The 19906-nt window shown below is 36.8% G+C and overlaps 2 protein-coding genes across 2 annotated transcripts; both read left to right on the forward strand.

The window, feature by feature from the left end:
- The first annotated feature begins 4504 nt into the window (after positions 1-4504).
- On the forward strand, positions 4505-6499 carry LOC142609850 (UDP-glycosyltransferase 73D1-like). Its single transcript, XM_075781571.1, has one exon. The coding sequence runs from the start codon at positions 4694-4696 to the stop codon at positions 6152-6154; it is 1461 nt and encodes a 486-aa protein (XP_075637686.1). The 5' UTR covers positions 4505-4693; the 3' UTR covers positions 6155-6499.
- An 11621-nt stretch (positions 6500-18120) lies between these two features.
- Positions 18121-18836, forward strand: LOC142608692 (uncharacterized). Its single transcript, XM_075780384.1, has 2 exons — positions 18121-18687; positions 18804-18836. Exons 1-2 carry the CDS (start codon positions 18121-18123, stop codon positions 18834-18836), a joined length of 600 nt encoding a protein of 199 aa, XP_075636499.1.
- Positions 18837-19906: the final 1070 nt, after the last annotated feature.

Raw genomic sequence — 19906 nt, forward strand, 5'->3', positions numbered from 1 at the left:
TATATTTAATATTAAGAATAACTACATATATTAATATATAGAGAGGATGTGGTGCAGTGCGGTTTGGTTTGTGCGGTTTTCTTATTGTAAAACCACAAACCGCACCGCACCATGCGATGTGGTGCGGTGCGGTGCACTATTACTTGCAGTACAGTGTAGTTATGCCATGTTGCGGGCGGTTTTGGTGCAGTTTTTACTGTTTATGCGGTTTGGTGAACACCCTTAACTACTGCAATTTGGCAATCCTTGAATTGAAATTGTCAGATTCTAGATGCCTCACTTTCAGAATTCCATTACCAATTAATGCTCGGTATGCATGGATCAAATGGAAGCAAAACTGTAAAAAAAGCCACTTAATATTGATTACTAATTTATCATGATTCCTTTACAAAAATTTATACAAAAATACTATGATTAGTAGTTTTCGTGCAAAGTTTTTTATCATCGAATAAGAAATAGGAGAATCGGTTGCACCAAAAATAATTTAGTGTCTTAGTTTGATGATTACAGGCCATTATTAAAACTATAAAAAGAAAAAAAAATTATTAAGGTTATTGCTTATTACTAACAAAAAATTTACTATAGCTATTGGCTAGCTCGATAATTGTAAATGTGATACTAAGTACCTGTTTGGATTGAGCTTATTACGCGTCTGCGTTTTGAGTTTCACGTTTCCTTCTTCTTCTTCTTTTTCTTTTTGGCACGACAAATTTCACTATTACGGCTACTGTTCATGAACAGTAGCCGTAATATTTGACTTTTCTGCGTGAACAATGCACTCGTGCACTGTTCGGGTGCACTGTTCATAAACAGTAACCATAATATTTGACTTTTCTGCGTGAATAGTGCACTCGTGCACTATTCAGGTGCACTATTCACGAGACCCACAAATATCATTTTTTAGCAGCTTTTTCATTAAAAATGGGTTCCATGCACTCTTTACGGGACCCACAAATATCACTTTTTAGCAACTTTTTTATTAAAAGTGGGTTCTACGATACTATTCACATATTTAAAAATTATTTTGCTACAGTATTTTTAGTTTTTAGTTTTTAGTTTTCAATTTTCAATTTTTATTTTTCAATTTTTAGTTTTCAGTTTTCAGTTGTATCCAAACGGACCCTAATGAGGAGTAAGCACAACCGTATGGGACTGGATAAGTGTTTTGACTTTGTGTTTTTATTTTTATTTTTTCAAGGGAAGACTTTGTGTTGATTAGTGAATTAGTATCATAATTTTTTTATTGGGTAATATTAATATGATAACTCAAATGTAAATTAGTTGTAAATAAATCTATTACAAAAGAGCTCGGTTTTATTTTCTCAAAAAAAAAAAAAAAGAGCTCGGTTTTATAAAAAAAAAAATCGGTAGGTTCTCTACAATAAATGGTGGATTATCAAAACTCATATAATCATTAATTAGATTGATAATTGATTGACTCTTAACTTAACAAGTGTAAAAAAAGGGCATCAATGCGCTAATTTGCTTCCTTAAAAATTATAAGATCATGCTAACGAGTGCCTTTAGGGCATTAGTTACCAATCTATAATAGGAAAGTTTTGACACCCTTTTTATAAGAAATAAAAAAAAAAGCTATCGAAATATTAATTTTTTTTTCTTATAAAAACTTTCTTTAAATGAATTGTTAACCAATGCCCTAAGGGCATCTATTAGCATTTCCCAAAAATATATTAAGTTTTACAACTATGAAAATCATGCAACTATTGAGCAAGAGCTCCGTCCTAAGATTATTCAATGAATGGTCATCTAATTCCACATAAAAGAAAATTAATTCCACGATGTAATTAGCTGATTCAAACAAAACTTATGACTCCTCATCAGTCCTCTCTATCAAAGGATTTGTTTTTCTTGACCTCTACTTGTATTGTAAAATATAATATACTTTGTCGGAAGCTGTACAGAAATCGCAGACGATTCTTATATAGACCTGGCACTGCCCTAAATTGTTTTTAGAATCAAACCCTTTTTTATTATTATTCTAGACGTTATTGTCTTAGTTTAACTAGGACCAAGTAGTTCGTCAAAAAAAAAAAAACCAGGACCAAGTAAAGCAGGTAGAACTTTCCCTCTTATAAGAGCATTCACATCAGTTCATTCATTTTACACATCCATTTTTATACTAAAAACCTACTTTTTTTTATTTTACACATCTATTTTTATAAAACACCCACATCCGTTCATCTATTCTACCATCTATTTTAATTAAATAAATAATTTCCTCACATTTTTTATTATTTCTCTCAACTTCCTGCATGTAATACGCGCACTCTCTCTCTCTACCCATTTCTCATTTCTGATTTGTTGCTCTCTCTCTCTCTACACCCATCTCTCTACCCATTTCTCGTTTGTTTCGATGTAAAATATTTGCAAATGTCAATATTTTACTTTGACCAAATGTTTTACTGCAAAAAAATCATTGTAAAATACGAAAATATTTTCTTACAAATATTTTACATCAAAACAAACAGAGCATTAATTACAGTTTGCCAATAATTGTGGAAACTTGTATAGTCAAGGTATAAGGGGTAAATGGGCATTTGTCCATAATTTACAAACTATGTAGCAAAATACCCCTATTTTGAAATTATTTATCAAAATGTCTTTATTTTTTAAACTTGATTTTAACTAAATCGAATTATGTGTAAAACTCGATATCCTCAAAATCGAGTTATAAGAATATTTTTAAGTGGAACTTGATACTACTAATGTCGAGTTTCACTTAAATTTCAACAAAAAAAAAAAAAAAATTAAGTGGCAAAATATGAATAGAACTTGACATTGCTAATGTCGAGTTTCATCTGTAACTCGATTTTGTTAAAATCAAGTTTAAAAAACAGAGATATTTTACTAAATAGTTTAAAAACAGGAGCATTTTACTGCAGAATTTATAAATTAGTAACAAATGCTCATTTTCTCCCCTGGCATAGTCCTAAAATTACGTACTTTACGTTTATTACCGTATACGCATCTATTTCTAATTGGTTAGCTCATAGATTAGTGGAGTTGGTAGAGATTAGTGGAGTTAGTTACAGGCGATTAATTACAACTATTACCAATAAATTAACTTCTTCCCCTTGTTTCTCACTATAAGTATAAGAACAGACAAATCGAATAAGAATTAAGCTTCAGTCACCAATTTGTATAGCTTATGTTTTTTTTACAGGTACCCCATGTTCCATACACATTAGTGGGGACAAGAAAGTGGAATTTTTTTTTTTTTTTTTATGAGAAATAAGGGATTTTTTATTACTAGGAAAATAAGGACAAAGCATCATGAAACACTTGTGGTTCAATGAATGGTGGAATTTAGCAACTGTAGAGTGAGCAACATGTCGACTGTCGACATATTTAATGGTAGTATGAAAATGAAAGCTAGATTTATGTTGGGCGGGCCTCATTCAATTTGATGTATTTGCAGTTCCTATTAAAAGTGGCCACTGCAAATGAAAAAAGAAAAAAAAGAAAAAAAAAAGGCTCGACCGTCATTTGACTTAGATAGAGACACAATATATAAACACAATTTTTTGTGTTTTTTTGATGAATAACACAATTTTTGTGTTACAATCTTGATGTAATAGACTATAAACAATAGAAGGAAAAAAAAATGGTAAACAATATTTCATAATCTGTCGTATGACAAAAATTTTACACAAAAATTATGATTACAAGAGAACTTTTAATAATAATATCATCATATTAAACAGGATACTAATGAGAACGTGTACATTGGGTCAGAGCCTAGCCGAGATTCCCAATCTAAGAAGAAAAATATAAAAAGTTGACCTAACGAAAACAAATTATTGCCTCGTTACACACGCAATTTGACTCAATCAACCCAATTGCTAAGTTAAATTAAACCACTCAAACTTGAGTAAAACACAGAATTACCTAAAATTTTGGATGTAATATTAGACTTGTTTGTAACATTGTTTCATGTTAACGAATGCTCAAGTAATTGTTAATAAACTATTTTAGAAAAGTTTTTAATACACTTTTATAAGAAATATAAAAGGTTGTCAAAAAAATTAATTACGTTATCAATTTTTCATAAAATATTTCTAAAAATAACTCCTAAATCAATGCTTATAGAGCATTCGTTAACATTTTTTTTTTATATAAAAGATAGAATTTCTACTCTAACCTAATCTAAGTGTAAATGTGTGTGAAGTTCTCTCCTGGAAACTTGAACTCCGGCCCTTACCCCCCACATCCCACAAACATTTATACTTGTGGAGTGACTACTGCACCAAGGGTATGCAATGGTAACATTTCTTAATTATTAAACATTCTTGAAAAACAAATATTCATTAATTACTATGCGATGATATTGTGTCCCTATTACCACACAATGTTTTGTGTCCATATTACCACACAATGTTTTGAGTGTAACACAAAATTCTTATATATAAATATTACTATATAATTAAAATTTTACATATAAGAAAGTTTTAAAAGATATTTAAGCGTCACACTCAAAACCCCAATCACTTGGGAATTTGTATACCATTTTTCTCCTATTATCGTTGCCATTTGTTTACCCACTACCAGAAGTGCTATTCAAAGTCAAGCTCACAGAATAAGAACGGCACCCCCAGCAACCCTTATAAAATTCATCTCGATCCCTTAAGCTTGCAACCATTGACATTGTCAGTAACCAACCTCTTCTTCAGCAATGGCCTCCCAAACTAGCCAACCTCACTTTGTCTTGATACCACTCATGGCACAAGGCCATATGATTCCCATGATAGACATGGCCAGGCTCTTTGCAGAGCGTGGCGTTATTGTTAGCTTGGTCACTACCCCTAACAACGCCTCAAGATTTGACACAATTGTTCATCGAGCAAAAGAGTCTGGGCTCCCACTTCGCCTTGTACAAATCGAGTTCTCATGCCAAGAAGTTGGACTTCCTATTGGGTATGAGAATCTTGATATCCTACCTTCACCAGACTTGCTACGAAAATTCTACAAAGCTCTTAGCTTGCTACAAGAACCACTAGAAAAACACCTCGAGAAACAAAATCCCCCTCCAACTTGCATTATATCTGACAAGAGCCTGTTTTGGACGTCAAATACAGCTCAAAAGTTCAACATTCCAAGGCTTGTTTTTCATGGGATGGGCTGTTTCTCACTTCTAAGCTCGCATAATATCAAATACTACAATGCTCATCAATCGGTCACTTCTGACTCACAACCTTTTGTGATTCCAGGACTGCCCCAAAGAATTGAAATAACAAGAGCCCAGCTGCCAGGAACATTTGTTACACTTCCCGATATTGATGATTTCCGAGACAAGATACAAGAGGCTGAATTAACAGCTTACGGGGTTGTAGTAAACAGTTTCGATGAGTTAGAGAATGAGTGCGTTGAGTTGTACAGAAAGGCTATTAACAAGAACGTGTGGTGCGTTGGGCCAGTTTCTTTATGTAACAAGGAGAATTTGGACAAGTTTGAGAGAGGCAACAAAGCACCAATTGATGCGCATCAATGCTTGGAATGGCTTAACTCGATGAAACCAAGGTCAGTTATCTATGCTTGCCTAGGAAGTTTATGCCGCCTCGTTCCTTCACAACTAATTGAACTTGGGTTGGGTCTAGAAGCATCAAATCAGCCATTCATTTGGGTAATCAAAACGGGACCAGAGTTAGAGGAGTGGTTGGTGAAGGAAAATTTTGAAGAAAGGATCAAAGGGAGAGGACTCTTAATCAGGGGATGGGCTCCACAAGTATTTATTCTATCCCATCCAGCAATAGGAGGGTTCCTAACGCACTGTGGTTGGAACTCAATAATAGAAAGCATGTGTTCTGGGTTGCCAATGATAACCTGGCCTCTGTTTTCCGAGCAATTCTTTAATGAAAAGCTAGTTGTTGAAATTTTGAGGATTGGAATTCGGGTAGGTGTGGATATCCCTGTGAGATGGGGGGATGAAGAGAGAGTCGGGGTGTTGGTGAAGAAAGATGAGGTTGAGAAGGCCATAGTTTTGTTGATGGATGAGGGAGAAGAAGGTGAAAAGAGAAGAAAGAAAGCAAGAGAACTTGGAGATATGGCAAGAAGGGCAATGGATAAAGGAGGATCTTCTCAATTGAATATGTCAGTGTTGATTGAAGATATAAGAAGACAGTCCACTCAAGACTAAGGAGAAGTACTGATCGGAGAAACTGCTAATGGTCACTAGTTCAGTCCCTGCGGTTGTGTAAGACTTTTTAAGTTTTATTTACAAATTTTTATTTTGGTGATAACTAGACTGCACACATTGTCATACACAGAGTACACGCTCACCTTTTAATTTTTAAGTCACAAGTCACTTTTTAATTTTTCACATATTTCTAATTTTCTATGGTACTTAAATAGCGGTTGTTAGAAATTTTTTATCAAATAAGCCTTAAGCGTGTACTCTGTAACAAACGTACTCTGTAACAGTTTATTTGATAAACACTACTTTTTTTATATATTCATTTCATTGGGAACATCCTATAAATAAGTGTATAGTACTGCGATAAAGAGTTTTAAGGTTTTAGCAAAACCAATAAAGTGTTTAGGGGATTGACAACTTTTTTCTAATGCTTTCGATTTCAATTCCAGTCATATTATATTATAATTCTAATAATTTGTATACATACTTTTTTCGGATTATTTGTATGTCACTAATGCGAAAAGGCAATAATAAATATTATCCGTTGACTCGCCAATATGGTTTGTGTAGTTTGTGAGATTAAGTACATGACAAAATTCTATTTATTAGTTTTCTAAATAAAAAAACTAACAATTTCTTCTTATCTTAGTGCCATTATCCAAATATTCTTCTGATAAATGGATGGGTTACAGATCTACGGTGAATTTAATATAACGATTTTAAAGGACTATTAGTTAAAGAGAAATGATATGTCCACAATATTTTTACAACAAATCTTAAGTGACTGGATATTACTGGTTGTTATTGTTGGGGCAAAAAAGTAATCTTAGTGTTAGGTTCAAATTTGAACCAATAATAACTAACCATCTATGATTTGTTATAAAAATGTTATGGACGTAGCACCACTTTAGTTAAATCCTAAATCCTGATTGTCGTTTTCCAAATAATTTTGGATCTAATCATAATTAGTAGACAAATAGACATCCAACCAATTAATAATATTTTGAAGAAATTCGAAGGGGGATTTTACTATATAATATGTTTAACCCAAAATATAAGTCTATAGTAGTTCTAGCTAGCTCAACCGGTAAAGTCTCTGATGGTTGAATAAGAGATCTAAAATTCAATCCCCGTCTACACCAAAAACTGATTGGTATCTTGGTCTGATGATAAAGAGCTATCATCAGAAGCGGATGTCATAAGTTTAAACTCTCTCTCAAAATATAAGTCTATAAATATAGACCCAATTAGAGCATCTCCAGCAACTTATCTAAATTTTTGTATTGTTTAGACTTTGGACAGTAAACAGTGACATTTAGTTTTTACCTACTTATTTTTTCAAATACACTTTTCTAACAGATTCTCTATCATTTTCTCCATCTCATTTAAATATTATTTTTTAATTCATTATTTATTCTTTTTTTAATCATCATTTATTCTTCCTATTTTCATTTCCAACAACTATATTTTTCAATGAGAAGTGTTATATCCACAACATTTTTCGCAATGCTTTCACAAGAATCACAACAAAATCTTATGTGGAAAGTTGTTCCTACTTCTAGTTTGAACCCACCACTGAAATTATTTTTTTTACTCACTAATATTAGCTAATAACAATCTGTTACTTAAAATTTATTGTGAAAATATTGTAATAGCATTTCTTATTCTTCATATTATTTTTTCTTTCTTAATTTCATCCATACATTTCTTCTTCTTTTTTTCTCTTGTTTTTTCTCCACCACACACGCATGCCCATCCTATCTCTATCCTCCCTTTTTTTTTTTTTTTTTTTTTCTACTTGATTCTAGATCACTTTCTCCAGCTCTCTTTCTTTCTCTAGCTCTCTCTTTTTCTCTTTTTCTACTTGATTCTAGAACATTCTCTAGCTCTCTATGTGATAAGAAATAGAGAAAGAACAAGCGAGAGATATCTTGCTTGCTCCACCGTTGATCAAAGGACACAAGCAGGCGCAAAATCGGCAGTCACTATACCAAGCCATGCCTTCTGCTCTGCCACCGCTCGTCTTCCTCCCTAACACAGCCCAAATGGGTTACATGGCTTTTGTCTTATTTTCTTTTTTTTTTTCTTTTTTTTATTGTTATGATTTGATTAAGCTTGAGTTTAAAGATGTTTAAGAGAAATGATTGTTGTGTTTGTAGCCGTTGTGAGAGGAGAGAGAAAAAATTGTTTTTTAATGAGTTGTATGATTTTTTTTAAGTAAAAAAATTCATTTGGAGTTACTACAGTGTTTTCTATATCTAGAGGAGCACTATAGCAACTTCAAAAAAAAAAATTTGGAAAAGTTTTGCATTTGAAGAATTTATTGGAGCTAATTTTTGGGGTTTGTTCTCTAAAAAATAGATTTAACTAATCTATTGGAGATGCTCATATATTCTATCTTGGGTGAAGTTAAGCTCACAACTCACAAAAATACTTAATTTATTTACCACATGTTGGAAATAAAGAAGAGATAATACCTGAATTTTCCTTGGAAATTACACAATTTGATTTTACCACAAAGAGATGGCAGAGATGAGACGTGGACCAAGTCACTGTCTTGAGACAAGTCGTGCCGTCTTCGGTATATCCGATGTAGTTAGACAAATAGTTTCTGCATGTTGTCCCCAGGATACAACAGCCCAGCCACCTTTGCTGATTATCCTTGCGAGCCTATACTGCTCGTAGGATATAAGCTCTCTATAGTACTTTCTTTTCCCAGAAAAATTTTGTAAAAGATAAAATGTTTTTTGTGAGTAATAAGAAGCAAAAGATGGTAAGTGTTTAAGAAAAAAAATTGTTTCTGAAAAGTTTACAACCTTGTAATTCAAAAATAAAAGTGTGTGTTTTTCTCAATCCTTATATCTTTCCAAATATATATATATATATATAGCCGGACCTATAACTTGTCCTTAGCCAAAGTTTGTACGTTGAGAACAAAAAGAAAGTATCATAATGCCATGCAATTAATGGCCTATTATTACCATGCATTTTCAAAAGTTTTCTTCCTAAATATATGTTATAGAAAATGCTAGCTGTTGTTTCCATTTACTCTCAAATCTCAAAAAAATATTGCTAGCTGTTTGATCACTTTCCATTAAACCAAATAGTAAACATTTGTGTATATATGGTAACTTATTATAACATAAAATAATTTAGCAATAGCTGTATATTTAAGTGCTGAAGATTCTTGTATATATAACGTTATTATGTCATATTTAAATAAGAATGTTTGAATACAAAACGTTTAGAATGGAAAGTATACTAAAAACTGACAATATATGGTATTAAAATTCACATTAATTTTCAGAGATTTCCTAATTAAAATCATTGACAATAATGATTCAAATTTTGAATTATATTTGAATTTTCAAAATTTAACAATTAACGTATCTGACATTAAGGGATAATTGATTTCCTCAATTCACATAAATGAGTATTAAAATAAATATGATATTTTTTATAAAAATATCCAACACCACCTTACACGTGAATCATTATAAATAAATAAAATTTGTGAGGGACAAGTATGCGGTGATAGACAAATTGGATTTTGTTGTGAATTCTTTGTAAATTTTTGATGTGTCTCCAGCTTTATTGTTCTAATTTCTCTAAGTTATTTATTTTTCCTTCATATGGGACTTTCACTCGCATTTGTACCCAGTAATCTCTCAACATGAATTAAACAAAAATTTAATTTAAAAGGGACTGAAGCATGAACCAAAATATTTTGAATGTTCATTGATTTACATTTATTTATTTTATATTTTTATTTCATTTAAAAGGGACTGAATGTTTTTTTTTTTACGTGAATATAAAGAATTATGTATGCAAAAGACAACCTTCACTGTCTAGAAACAAGCATTAAAATTATACTTTCCCCTTAGTTATCAGTCTTATAAGATATGCTTAAACTATTGGTTGGTCAACATTACATAAATAAAAGTACCTGTAAGGACTGGATTTGGCGGCCTAAATGATTGAAGGACCTGAGCCCAAATAGCCCAACACAATGAATTTATTAGAGAGTGAGCTCTGAAACTAGGCTTTCAAGAGTGAGATAGCGCTTATCATAGTCCAAGAAAATCAAAGAGACAAGGAAAAATAGATGACAACCACAGTATTGACAAGGATAATTCTCCTCAGATAAGTCCGAGGAGGTTTTATTCTTGAATATATCACTATCAGATATATTTACAATTTCCTTTCTTTGGGCTACCATGTTTTTTTTTTCTACCGTTTATTTTCGATCCCCACTCTCCGGGGGACCTTCTACCTTATATAGGTGCTTTTAGACGATTCTGACCTTCCATTTATTGATCACACAAGCCACCACTCAAGTGTCAATCCCATCATCCACCTTCCTTGCACCCCTGTGAGATGCGGCAACCAAGACAGCACTGTTCAAGGGTCTTCTCCACATAAATGTGGCTAGGAGGTTTGGAAGCATGCATTGAATGTGGTGGCAGCCTTCAGCTCTTCAATCCCGTTAGTGCTAGTCCCCATCCCAAAGCTCTTTCCGCACAGTAAGGCCTCCTTTGATGACATGATCATAAAATTTGAGGATGTGGACTCCTCGACATAGTAACTGTCATTCTCAACCATGCTATGACATGTGGTGTAACCGTCTTACTCGGAATTCTAGTACCCACAATACCTTTATGGAAGTTGGTTGAACTGTAATGTGAGCACGAACAATTGCACTTCACCAGATGTGAAGATGTGTTTAGTAGAGATGGATATGGGAAGGTACTTAAGGCTTGGATTGAACAACTAGATTCGATTTAGGGCATGACTTAAACAAGGCTTAAGTGTCCCTAGAAGCCAAACATTGAAATAATGTTGCACTTAGAAACTTAGGAAGACTAGATTCACAATGCAATTTCTTTGCCTCCTCTAAAATTATAGAGGAATTTCTTCAAAATTATAGAGGTGAAATGGAGAGGTACTCACCCAATACCTTAAGGGTTCGTTTGGTTGGAAGGATAGAAAATAAAGAGGGAGTGAAAAAGTGGATGGATAGAGAATATTTAGTTATCATTTTGTGTGTTCGGTTGAAGGAATGAAAAAGTAAAGATGTGAAAAACTATTTTGTTTGGTTGAGTAAAAAAGTGAAAGAATAAAAAATGTAGTTTGTATAAGTTTACTTACATGACCCTAGTACATAAAAAAACATTTTTTTTTAAATAGTTTATGAAAATTAATTTTTTTTAATTACCACAAACTAACCCAACTATTAAAACATCTAGCAAAAAAAAATTGCATTTAATATAAAGAATAAAAAGAGACAACTAGTGCACTACTATACCTAAAGAAAAAAAAAAATTGGGGGGGGGGGGGGGGTTGAGGAATAGCGTAGCAGGTAGTAGTAGTAACATTTTCAAAAAAAAAAAATTAAATTAATAAATAAGGAGGAGATAGATGGATAATTTCTCATTAAACCTACTCTTTTTCCACATTTCTCACACGTTTTCTCACACGTTTTCTCCCCCTCCAACCAAATGGATAATTTCTCATTAAACCTACTCTTTTTCCACATTTCTCACACGTTTTCTCACACGTTTTCTCTCCTTCCAACCAAACACCCTCCTCTCCCCTTTTTCTCTCTTATTTTTTCTCCCCTTCTATCATTTCACCTCAACCAAACGTCCTCTAAGTCTCTGAAAGACCAACATATGACAATTGACCAGTACCCTTACTCTCTCTAGGCTTATAGGGGTGTGGAGTGCTTTTGAATAAGTTTTTTCACTTTTATTTATAGTGGAGGATGAAGGTACTAGACAAAGGGAGCATTAAGTTGGGAGCATAAAAGGATGAAGGTTGAAATTTGAAAATTGGTGGGACCAAGTGCAAATTGACATTTAATCTGGCCGTATGTTTGCCAATCGACAAATGGTTGGCAAGTGATTGACACTTGGACATAGTGCCTTTCTTTTTGCCAAGGCACTTGGACCATGTGCCAGCCCATACACCTTTTTTTTTTATTCTTTTTTTTTACTGCAATCAATTCTTTGATTTTCTTTTATTTTGAATTTCAACAACCCAATCAGCCTCAAATCAAACATCAATAACCCTTGATTTCATCAAATTTATTATAATTACAAATCAATTACAGCCAAAATCAAGAAATTATTAATGTTTGACCATTAAATTAATCAATAGTGTGTAACTATTATGATCCTAGTGTCTCACATAAATTAAGTATAAATTTAACCATGTGTTTATAAACTCGTAAGCACCCTCCCTTTACAAGTCGATTTTTAAAAATGAGTTCTACCATGGATTTGTAATATTTGGTATCAGAGCCAACCATTACGTCAAGTAATTGAACGTAACTTATTGAGTATAAAATTAAATGAGTATAAAAGACTACCATCGGGTCAGTGTCACTAGCCAATTTTCAAGTATGAGTTCTACTCATGAGTTTGTAACATTAATCTTACCTTTTTAATGTTTATCCAACTTAATATGATCATGACACATCATCAATTTCAAATCAATTTATAAATAAGTTCATTAATGTGAGTGCATTTCAACAATTGAAATATTTTGAAGAATCAAAATATTTCAATCCAATGGATGCATTTTGTAAAATGGGGTGTTTATATTCATCATATATCTCAATTTTTTTTTCTCAACCAAACAAATGAAATTTATATAAATTTTCCATATTTCTACTTCTTTATTATTCCACTAAATACATGTGGTAAAAAATAAATAATTTATATACTTCTAATAAATTTTCATCTATTCTAACAAAATGAATTTTTTTTTATTAAAAAAAACACGAGAATAATCAAATGGAATATAAATTGCATGCCACTATGCCAGTATACTTAGGCCAGTCAATAGAAATGGATCCAGGCCCGAAAGGGCCGAAACCCAATTGACAAGTATTTTGGGCAATAAAAATTAAAAACCCAAGTATTAGGAAGGAAATTTAAAATAAAATAAAATAAAATAAATCTTCCATATTACAAATTTACAAGTACCGTAAATGATATAATTTACCAATTTAGAAGAGAAAAATAGATGGACAAAACTTAGGTACAGTATCTTAAGTGTTATTCTTTAACTTTCCCTTTTAAGATTCAGCCACGTGGCTATTTAATTAAAAAATACACTTCCATTCCATATTTTCATGAAAAAAAATCCACATGGTATAATCTTAAAAGGGAACCTAAAAAACAACTCCTAAGTATTGTACTTAAGTCTTGTTCAAAATAAATTGTCTCATGATATAAAAGTAGTCAATTTGGTAATTTTATATAAGTACTGGGCGTTTCTAATATATATATATATATATATATATATATATATATATATATATATGTGTGTGTGTGTGTGTGTACTGGACAATGGGTTTCAGTTAGCTCAACTGGTAAAGTCTCTGTATGTATATAAATTGTCTCATGATACAAAAGTAGTCAATTTGGTAATTTTATATAAGTGTTGGGCGTTTCTAATATATATATGTATGTATGTATGTATGTACTGGGCAGTGGGTTTCAGTTAGCTCAACTGGTAAAGTCTCTAATGGTTGAATAAGAGATCTAAGATTCAATCCCTGCTTACACCAAAAACTGATTGGTGTCTTGGTGACCTATCATTAGGAGCGGACGCTATAGGTTAAAACTCTCTTAAAAAAAATTATTACTGATGGGACTGACGAAGTAAAATACAGATGAGATCGTCTCCACAGACGAACCTAACCGATTATCCGCATCACTGACGAGGATGTTAAGGCTATTCAATGCAGCCAATAATGTCCCGGACGGTTATGAAACCAGCTGGACGAACCGTTGGAAACGTATTGAATCTCATTACTCAGTTGAAGACATTATCAAGAAAGACATTAACACCACAGCACCATCCACAATGGCTAGAATCCAGAGGGATATATAAAGCCCTCACAACGCCAATGCGAGGGATATACAGAGTCACAAGGTATACTAAGTTATTTTATTTTTATTGTTATAAACCCTCTTCCGCATTAATTTTGGCATCGGAGGCGTTGTGACAGGCACCACACCGATGACCAATTGAACGAGCTCTTGCTTCCATCGTGACGCAGGAGTGTGACCGGCCCTATCTGGACGAACTCATAACGACTAACGAACTTTTACTTCATTAGTTTGGCGCCGTCTGTGGGAACGACATTCTCGTACTATGGTTCAAAAACGCAGTTCCTATCAACTTCGATATCTAGATGGAATCCAACCAGGATTCAGTGGCCTTGACTCAACAAGTTTAAGCTCTTGCAGCCACCGTCGAAGAACTCACCAGACAAAATTAGGAGATGAGACAAAGGCTTCAGCAAGAGGAGAACCGATCAAGAGCTGTCCAAGAGGATGAAGGGGACAGCCATGGGAGAAGTGACCGGCGAAGGACCATTACTCCAGAGGAACAGCATTCTGATCTCCTCCAGGAAATGAGAAAGGAGATGGACGAATTGAGAAATGCCATCAAGGAGAAGACGGATCGGAGCCTAGATAGAATGGTCAGAGCAACAGATTCTCCCTTTACCATGGCAGTCTTAGAACGACCGGTACCAGCAAAGTTTCGGTTGCCTCAACTTGAGCCTTTTGATGGGCTTAAGGATCCCCAAGATCACCTTAATACCTTCAAGACGACACTGGGCCTTCAACAGCCCCTGATAAAATAATGTGTCGTTCCTTCCCTACTACGCTGAAGGGAGCTGGAAGAGAGTGGTTCACGAGACTGCCCACTTCATCCATTGACAGCTTCGAGCAGTTAAGTAACGCCTTTCTGCGCCATTTCATCAGAGGGCAACGTCCTAAGAGACCAGCGGATCACCTACTCACTATTAAGCAAAGGGAGAGGGAGACCTTGCGGTCATACGTGAAATGCTTCACTCGAGAGACCCTAAAAGTGGACGACACAGACGACAAAGTACAGCTAATGACATTTAAAGCAGGGCTTAGGTCTAGAGAATTCGTCGTCTCGCTGGCAAAGAATCCGCCTCGGACAATGGCAGAGATGCTCCTGAAGGCCCAAAAGTACATGAATACCGAGGACGCACTAGCAGCCATAGTTGACGAGGAAAGGCCGAGAAAGGAGGGAAGGAAGGAGGACGAACGCAGGGGCAAAAGAGGGAGCGCCCAGGCCGTCGAGGAAATGACGTAGATAAACGGAAGGACGAAAAAGCTCCACGAACGGTAAAATTCACCCCTTTAATTATGCCTGTTGACAAAATTTTGACACAGATTCAGGATCAACACTACCTTCAGTGGCCGAGACCTTTACATTCGTCCCCTAATGTGCATGACAAGAACAAATACTGCCGATTCCACAAGGATCATGGCCATTACACGGAGGATTGCCAAGACCTGAAAGGACAGATAAAAGAGTTGATACAGAAAGGAAAGCTGCAGAAGTATGGGAAGAAGGGAGAGTCCAGCAAGTTCAAAGACAGCAACAAGAACCAGCGCGAATGCTCATCCAAGAACAAGATCCGTTCATCCCAACCACCACAGGATTTGATCGGGGAGATAAGTACGATCGCAGGAGGGCCATTTACGGGGGGATCATACAAGTCCCTCAAGAAAGCATGCCAGAGACAAGTAAATAGCGTCCATATGGAGCCCCTATTCAAGTAGAGACGGACAAACCAGGACATGTTTTTCAATGAAGAGGATGCTCGGGGAGTAAGGTAGCCACATAATGACCCCCTGGTTATAACGCCCACAATCGAAAGGTTCAACACCAAGAGGATCCTGGTAGACAACGGTAGCTCCACAGACATCATGTACTTACCGGCCTTCCAACAGTTGAAACTAGATCCTGGGAGATTGCGCCCATTTGATTCCCCCCTCGTCAGCTTCAGCGGGGACAGGGTATACCCTAAGGACATAGTGACGCTAAAAGTCACAATAGGGTCCTACCCGAAACAGCTGACCCGTCAATTGGACTTCCTGGTGGTAGATTGCCCATCCTCATATAATGTAATCATTGGGAGACCCACGCTTAATAGGTGGAAGGCAACTACGTCCACCTACTAAGGACGGTGTCGGCGAGGTGAAAAGAGATCAGGTCTTGGCTAGGAAATGCTACCAGGCTGTGCTGGCTGCGAAGGAAAACCACACGTGGACAATTGAGGAGAAAAAAGAAGACAAAGTAGAAGCTTTGGAAGCAGTGGAACTCATTGAGGGAGAGACTACCAAGGTAACGAGGATAGGAACAACCTTAAGCCCCGAGATGAGGATGAAGCTCGTTCAATTCCTCAAGGAAAACCTGGATGTCTTTGCATGGAGTCACGAGGATATGCCCGGCATATCACGCCAGGTCATCCAGCACGAGTTGAACATGGATCTCGGGAGAAAGCCCATCCAACAAAGACGACGAGTCTTTGCCCCTGAACAAAGCCAAGCGATCACTGACAAAGTTAACAAGCCGTTGCAAGCAGGCTTCATTCGAGAGGTTTATTATCCCGAGTGGCTGGCCAACGTCGTGCTGGTGAAAAAAAAGAATGGGAAATGGAGAATGTGTGTGGATTTCACGGACCTAAACAAGGCTTGCCCAAAGGACAGTTTCCCCCTGCCTAGGATAGACCAGCTGGTGGATTCTACAACCGGGCATAAGCTACTGACGTTCATGGATGCTTTTTCAGGATACAACCAGATAAAGATGGCTGAGGAAAATCAGGAAAAACTGCTTTCATCACAAGCCAAGGGCTCTACTGCTATAAGGTGATGCCCTTTGGACTAAAGAACGCAAGGGCAACATACCAAAGATTAGTAAACAAGATGTTCAGCAAGCAGATTGGCAGAAACATAGAGGTATATGTGGACGATATGCTCGTCAAGAGCAAAAAGGAATTGACGCACCTGGACAATCTGGAAGAGATGTTTGATACTCTCAGAAAATATCAGATGAAGCTGAATCCTAGTAAGTGTGTTTTCGGGGTAGCCTCAGGAAAATTCTTGGGATTCATGGTGTCCTAGAGAGGGATAGAAGCAAATTCGAAGAAGGTACAAGCAATACTCAATATGGCATCACCGAAGACCATCAAAGAAATCCAAAAGCTCACAGGGAGGATTGCTGCACTCAATAGGTTCGTCTCGAAAGCAACGGACAAATGCTTACCCTTTTTCAAGACATTGAAGCAAGCTTTCACCTAGACTGACGAATGCGAAGCAGCGTTCCAAGAGCTCAAACGTTACCTGAGCAATCCGCCCTTCCTGAGTCCGTCGAAGGAAGGAGAAAACCTTTATCTATACCTGGCGGCATCGGCCACGGCCGTCAGCGCAGCCCTAATTCGAAAGGAAGATAAGAAGCAGCTTCCAGTTTACTACATCAGTCAAACCCTCTAGGGAGCAGAAGCCAAGTATCCCAGGATTGAGAAGATTGCATTCGCTTTAATAGTGGCTTCACGGAAGCTGCGACCGTGCTTCGAAGCACATCCTATCCTGGTAATGACAGACCAACCAATCAGGAAATCCATGAACAAACCTGAGGCAGCAGGGAGAATGGCCCAGTGGGCAATTGAACTCAGCCAGTTCGACATCGAGTACCATCCCAAAACAACCATCAAGGCGCAAGCTCTAGCAGATTTCATTGCCGAGTTCACCCTTCCAAAAGATGACGACCAAGGTGATGAGGCAGAACAGTGGACAATCCAGACTGATGGCTCATCAGCCCAAAAGAGGGGGGGAGTAGGGGTCATCATAAACACCCTTGATGGAGAAAGACTCAGATATGGAGTTCAACTGAAATTCCCAGCAACCAACAACGAGGCCGAGTACGAAGGGATACTGACGGGATTGAGACTCGGGAAAGCACTTGGGGCTAAGAACCTACTCATCTAGAGTGACTTGAAACTGGCGATAGGGCAGATCAGGGAAGAGTATGAGGCAAAAAAGGAGAGAATGCAGAATTACCTCAAGCTAACGAAACATCTAGCCCGGGAGTTCGATAAGTTGGACTTCGTTCGGATCCTAAGAGACCAGAATATGGCGGCAGATGAGATCACGAAGATGGCCTCGTCAGAAGAAAAATCGACGAACGAGGAATTACTCATGGAGATTCAGAAACACCCCAGCATCAAAAAAGTCCTAATATTTTTCGTCCAGAGCGTAAATAGCTGGATGGCACCGATCGTGTCGTTTCTCCAAGATGGGCACCTCCTTCATGACGCCCTAGAGGCCAAGAGGATCAAAACGAGAGCAGCTAGATTTACGATTTTGAATGACACATTATACAAAAAGGGCTTCTCTATGCCCTACTTGAAGTGTGTCAACGAAAAAGAAGCCAAGTACATCCTTCGAGAAGTCCACGAAGGAGTTTGTGAAGACCATGCTGGGCCTAGATCTCTGGTAAGCAAAGTTATTCGAACAAGATATTTCTGGCCAACCATGCAGGTAGACGCAGCGAAGCTTGCCAAGGGGTGTGATAAGTGCCAGAGGTTCAGGAATGTCCAGAGGCTGCCGGTAGAGAAACTGACGACAATAACCTCCCCATGGCCGTTCGCACAATGGGGGATTGATATCGTCGGCCCATTGCCCCTAGGAAAAGGACAGGTAAGGTTCTTGCTCGTTGCTATTGATTACTTCACAAAGTGGGTCGAAGTAGAGGCAATAGGAACTATCACAGAGGCACGGATCCGTAGCTTCGTATGGAAGAATATAATTTGCAGGTTCGGGATTCTGAGAACGATTATATCAAATAATGGGCGTCAGTTCGACAGCCAGGGATTCAAAGACTTTTGCTCGGGACAAGGCATCAGGAACCAATTCTCGTCCTTAGGACACCCACAGGCGAACGGACAGATAGAGGTGACTAACCGAACACTACTCAAAATCATCAAAACCCGACTGGACGAAGCGAAGGGCGCTTGGCCGGAAGAATTACCCAATGTCTTGTGGGCCTACAGAACAACGGCAAGAACCCCAACGGGAGAGACGCCTTTCAGGCTCACTTATGGCACTGAGGTGGTAATCCCAGTCGAGGTGGGAGTGGCCAGCGTTAGGCAAGAAGTATTCCGTGAGTAAGACAACGACGACCAACTGCGAATCAATCTAGACTGCATGGACGAAATAAGAGACAAGACCTCCAGCAAGACGATGAAGTACCAGCGGAAGATGGCTGAGTACTACAACAAAAGGGTCAAGCTCAGATGACTTGAAATAGGCGACCTCATCCTGCGCAAGGTTACCACGGCAACCAAAAATTCCGCCCAAGGAAAGCTCAGTCCTACATAGGAAGGATCTTACAGAGTCGTCCACTACTCCCGGCAAGGCAGCTATCATTTGGAAACCCTAGACGGGCAGAGGCTCCCGCAACCTTGGAACATCGAGCACTTGAAGAAATACCATCAACAGATGTAATACAAAAATGTACTCATTCCTGAAAATTAATGAAATAAAGATTCAACTAATGTCTTCATACAGGTCTCGTCAGTAGTAAATCCCGGAAACCCAATATGGCTAAGCAATAAGATTCCGCCTAGACGAATGTACATTGCCAACGAAGCCAAGATATTGTCTCGAAAACCTCTAAGAAAAAGCCTAAGTAATAAGATTCTGCATAGACGGATGTGCATTACTGACGAAGGCGAAAAAGAAAAGAAAATACCTAAGTAATAAGATTCTGCGTAGACGGATGTACATTACTGACGAAGGTGAAAAAGAAAAAAAAAGCCTAAGTAATAAGATTCCGCCTAGACAGATGTGCATTACTGACGAAGGCGAAAAAGAAAAGAAAAAGCCTAAGTAATAAGATTCTGCCTAGAAGGATGTG

This window comes from Castanea sativa, chromosome 9 (assembly GCF_040712315.1).
Source record: "Castanea sativa cultivar Marrone di Chiusa Pesio chromosome 9, ASM4071231v1".
In the NCBI taxonomy this organism is placed as follows: Eukaryota; Viridiplantae; Streptophyta; class Magnoliopsida; order Fagales; family Fagaceae; genus Castanea; species Castanea sativa.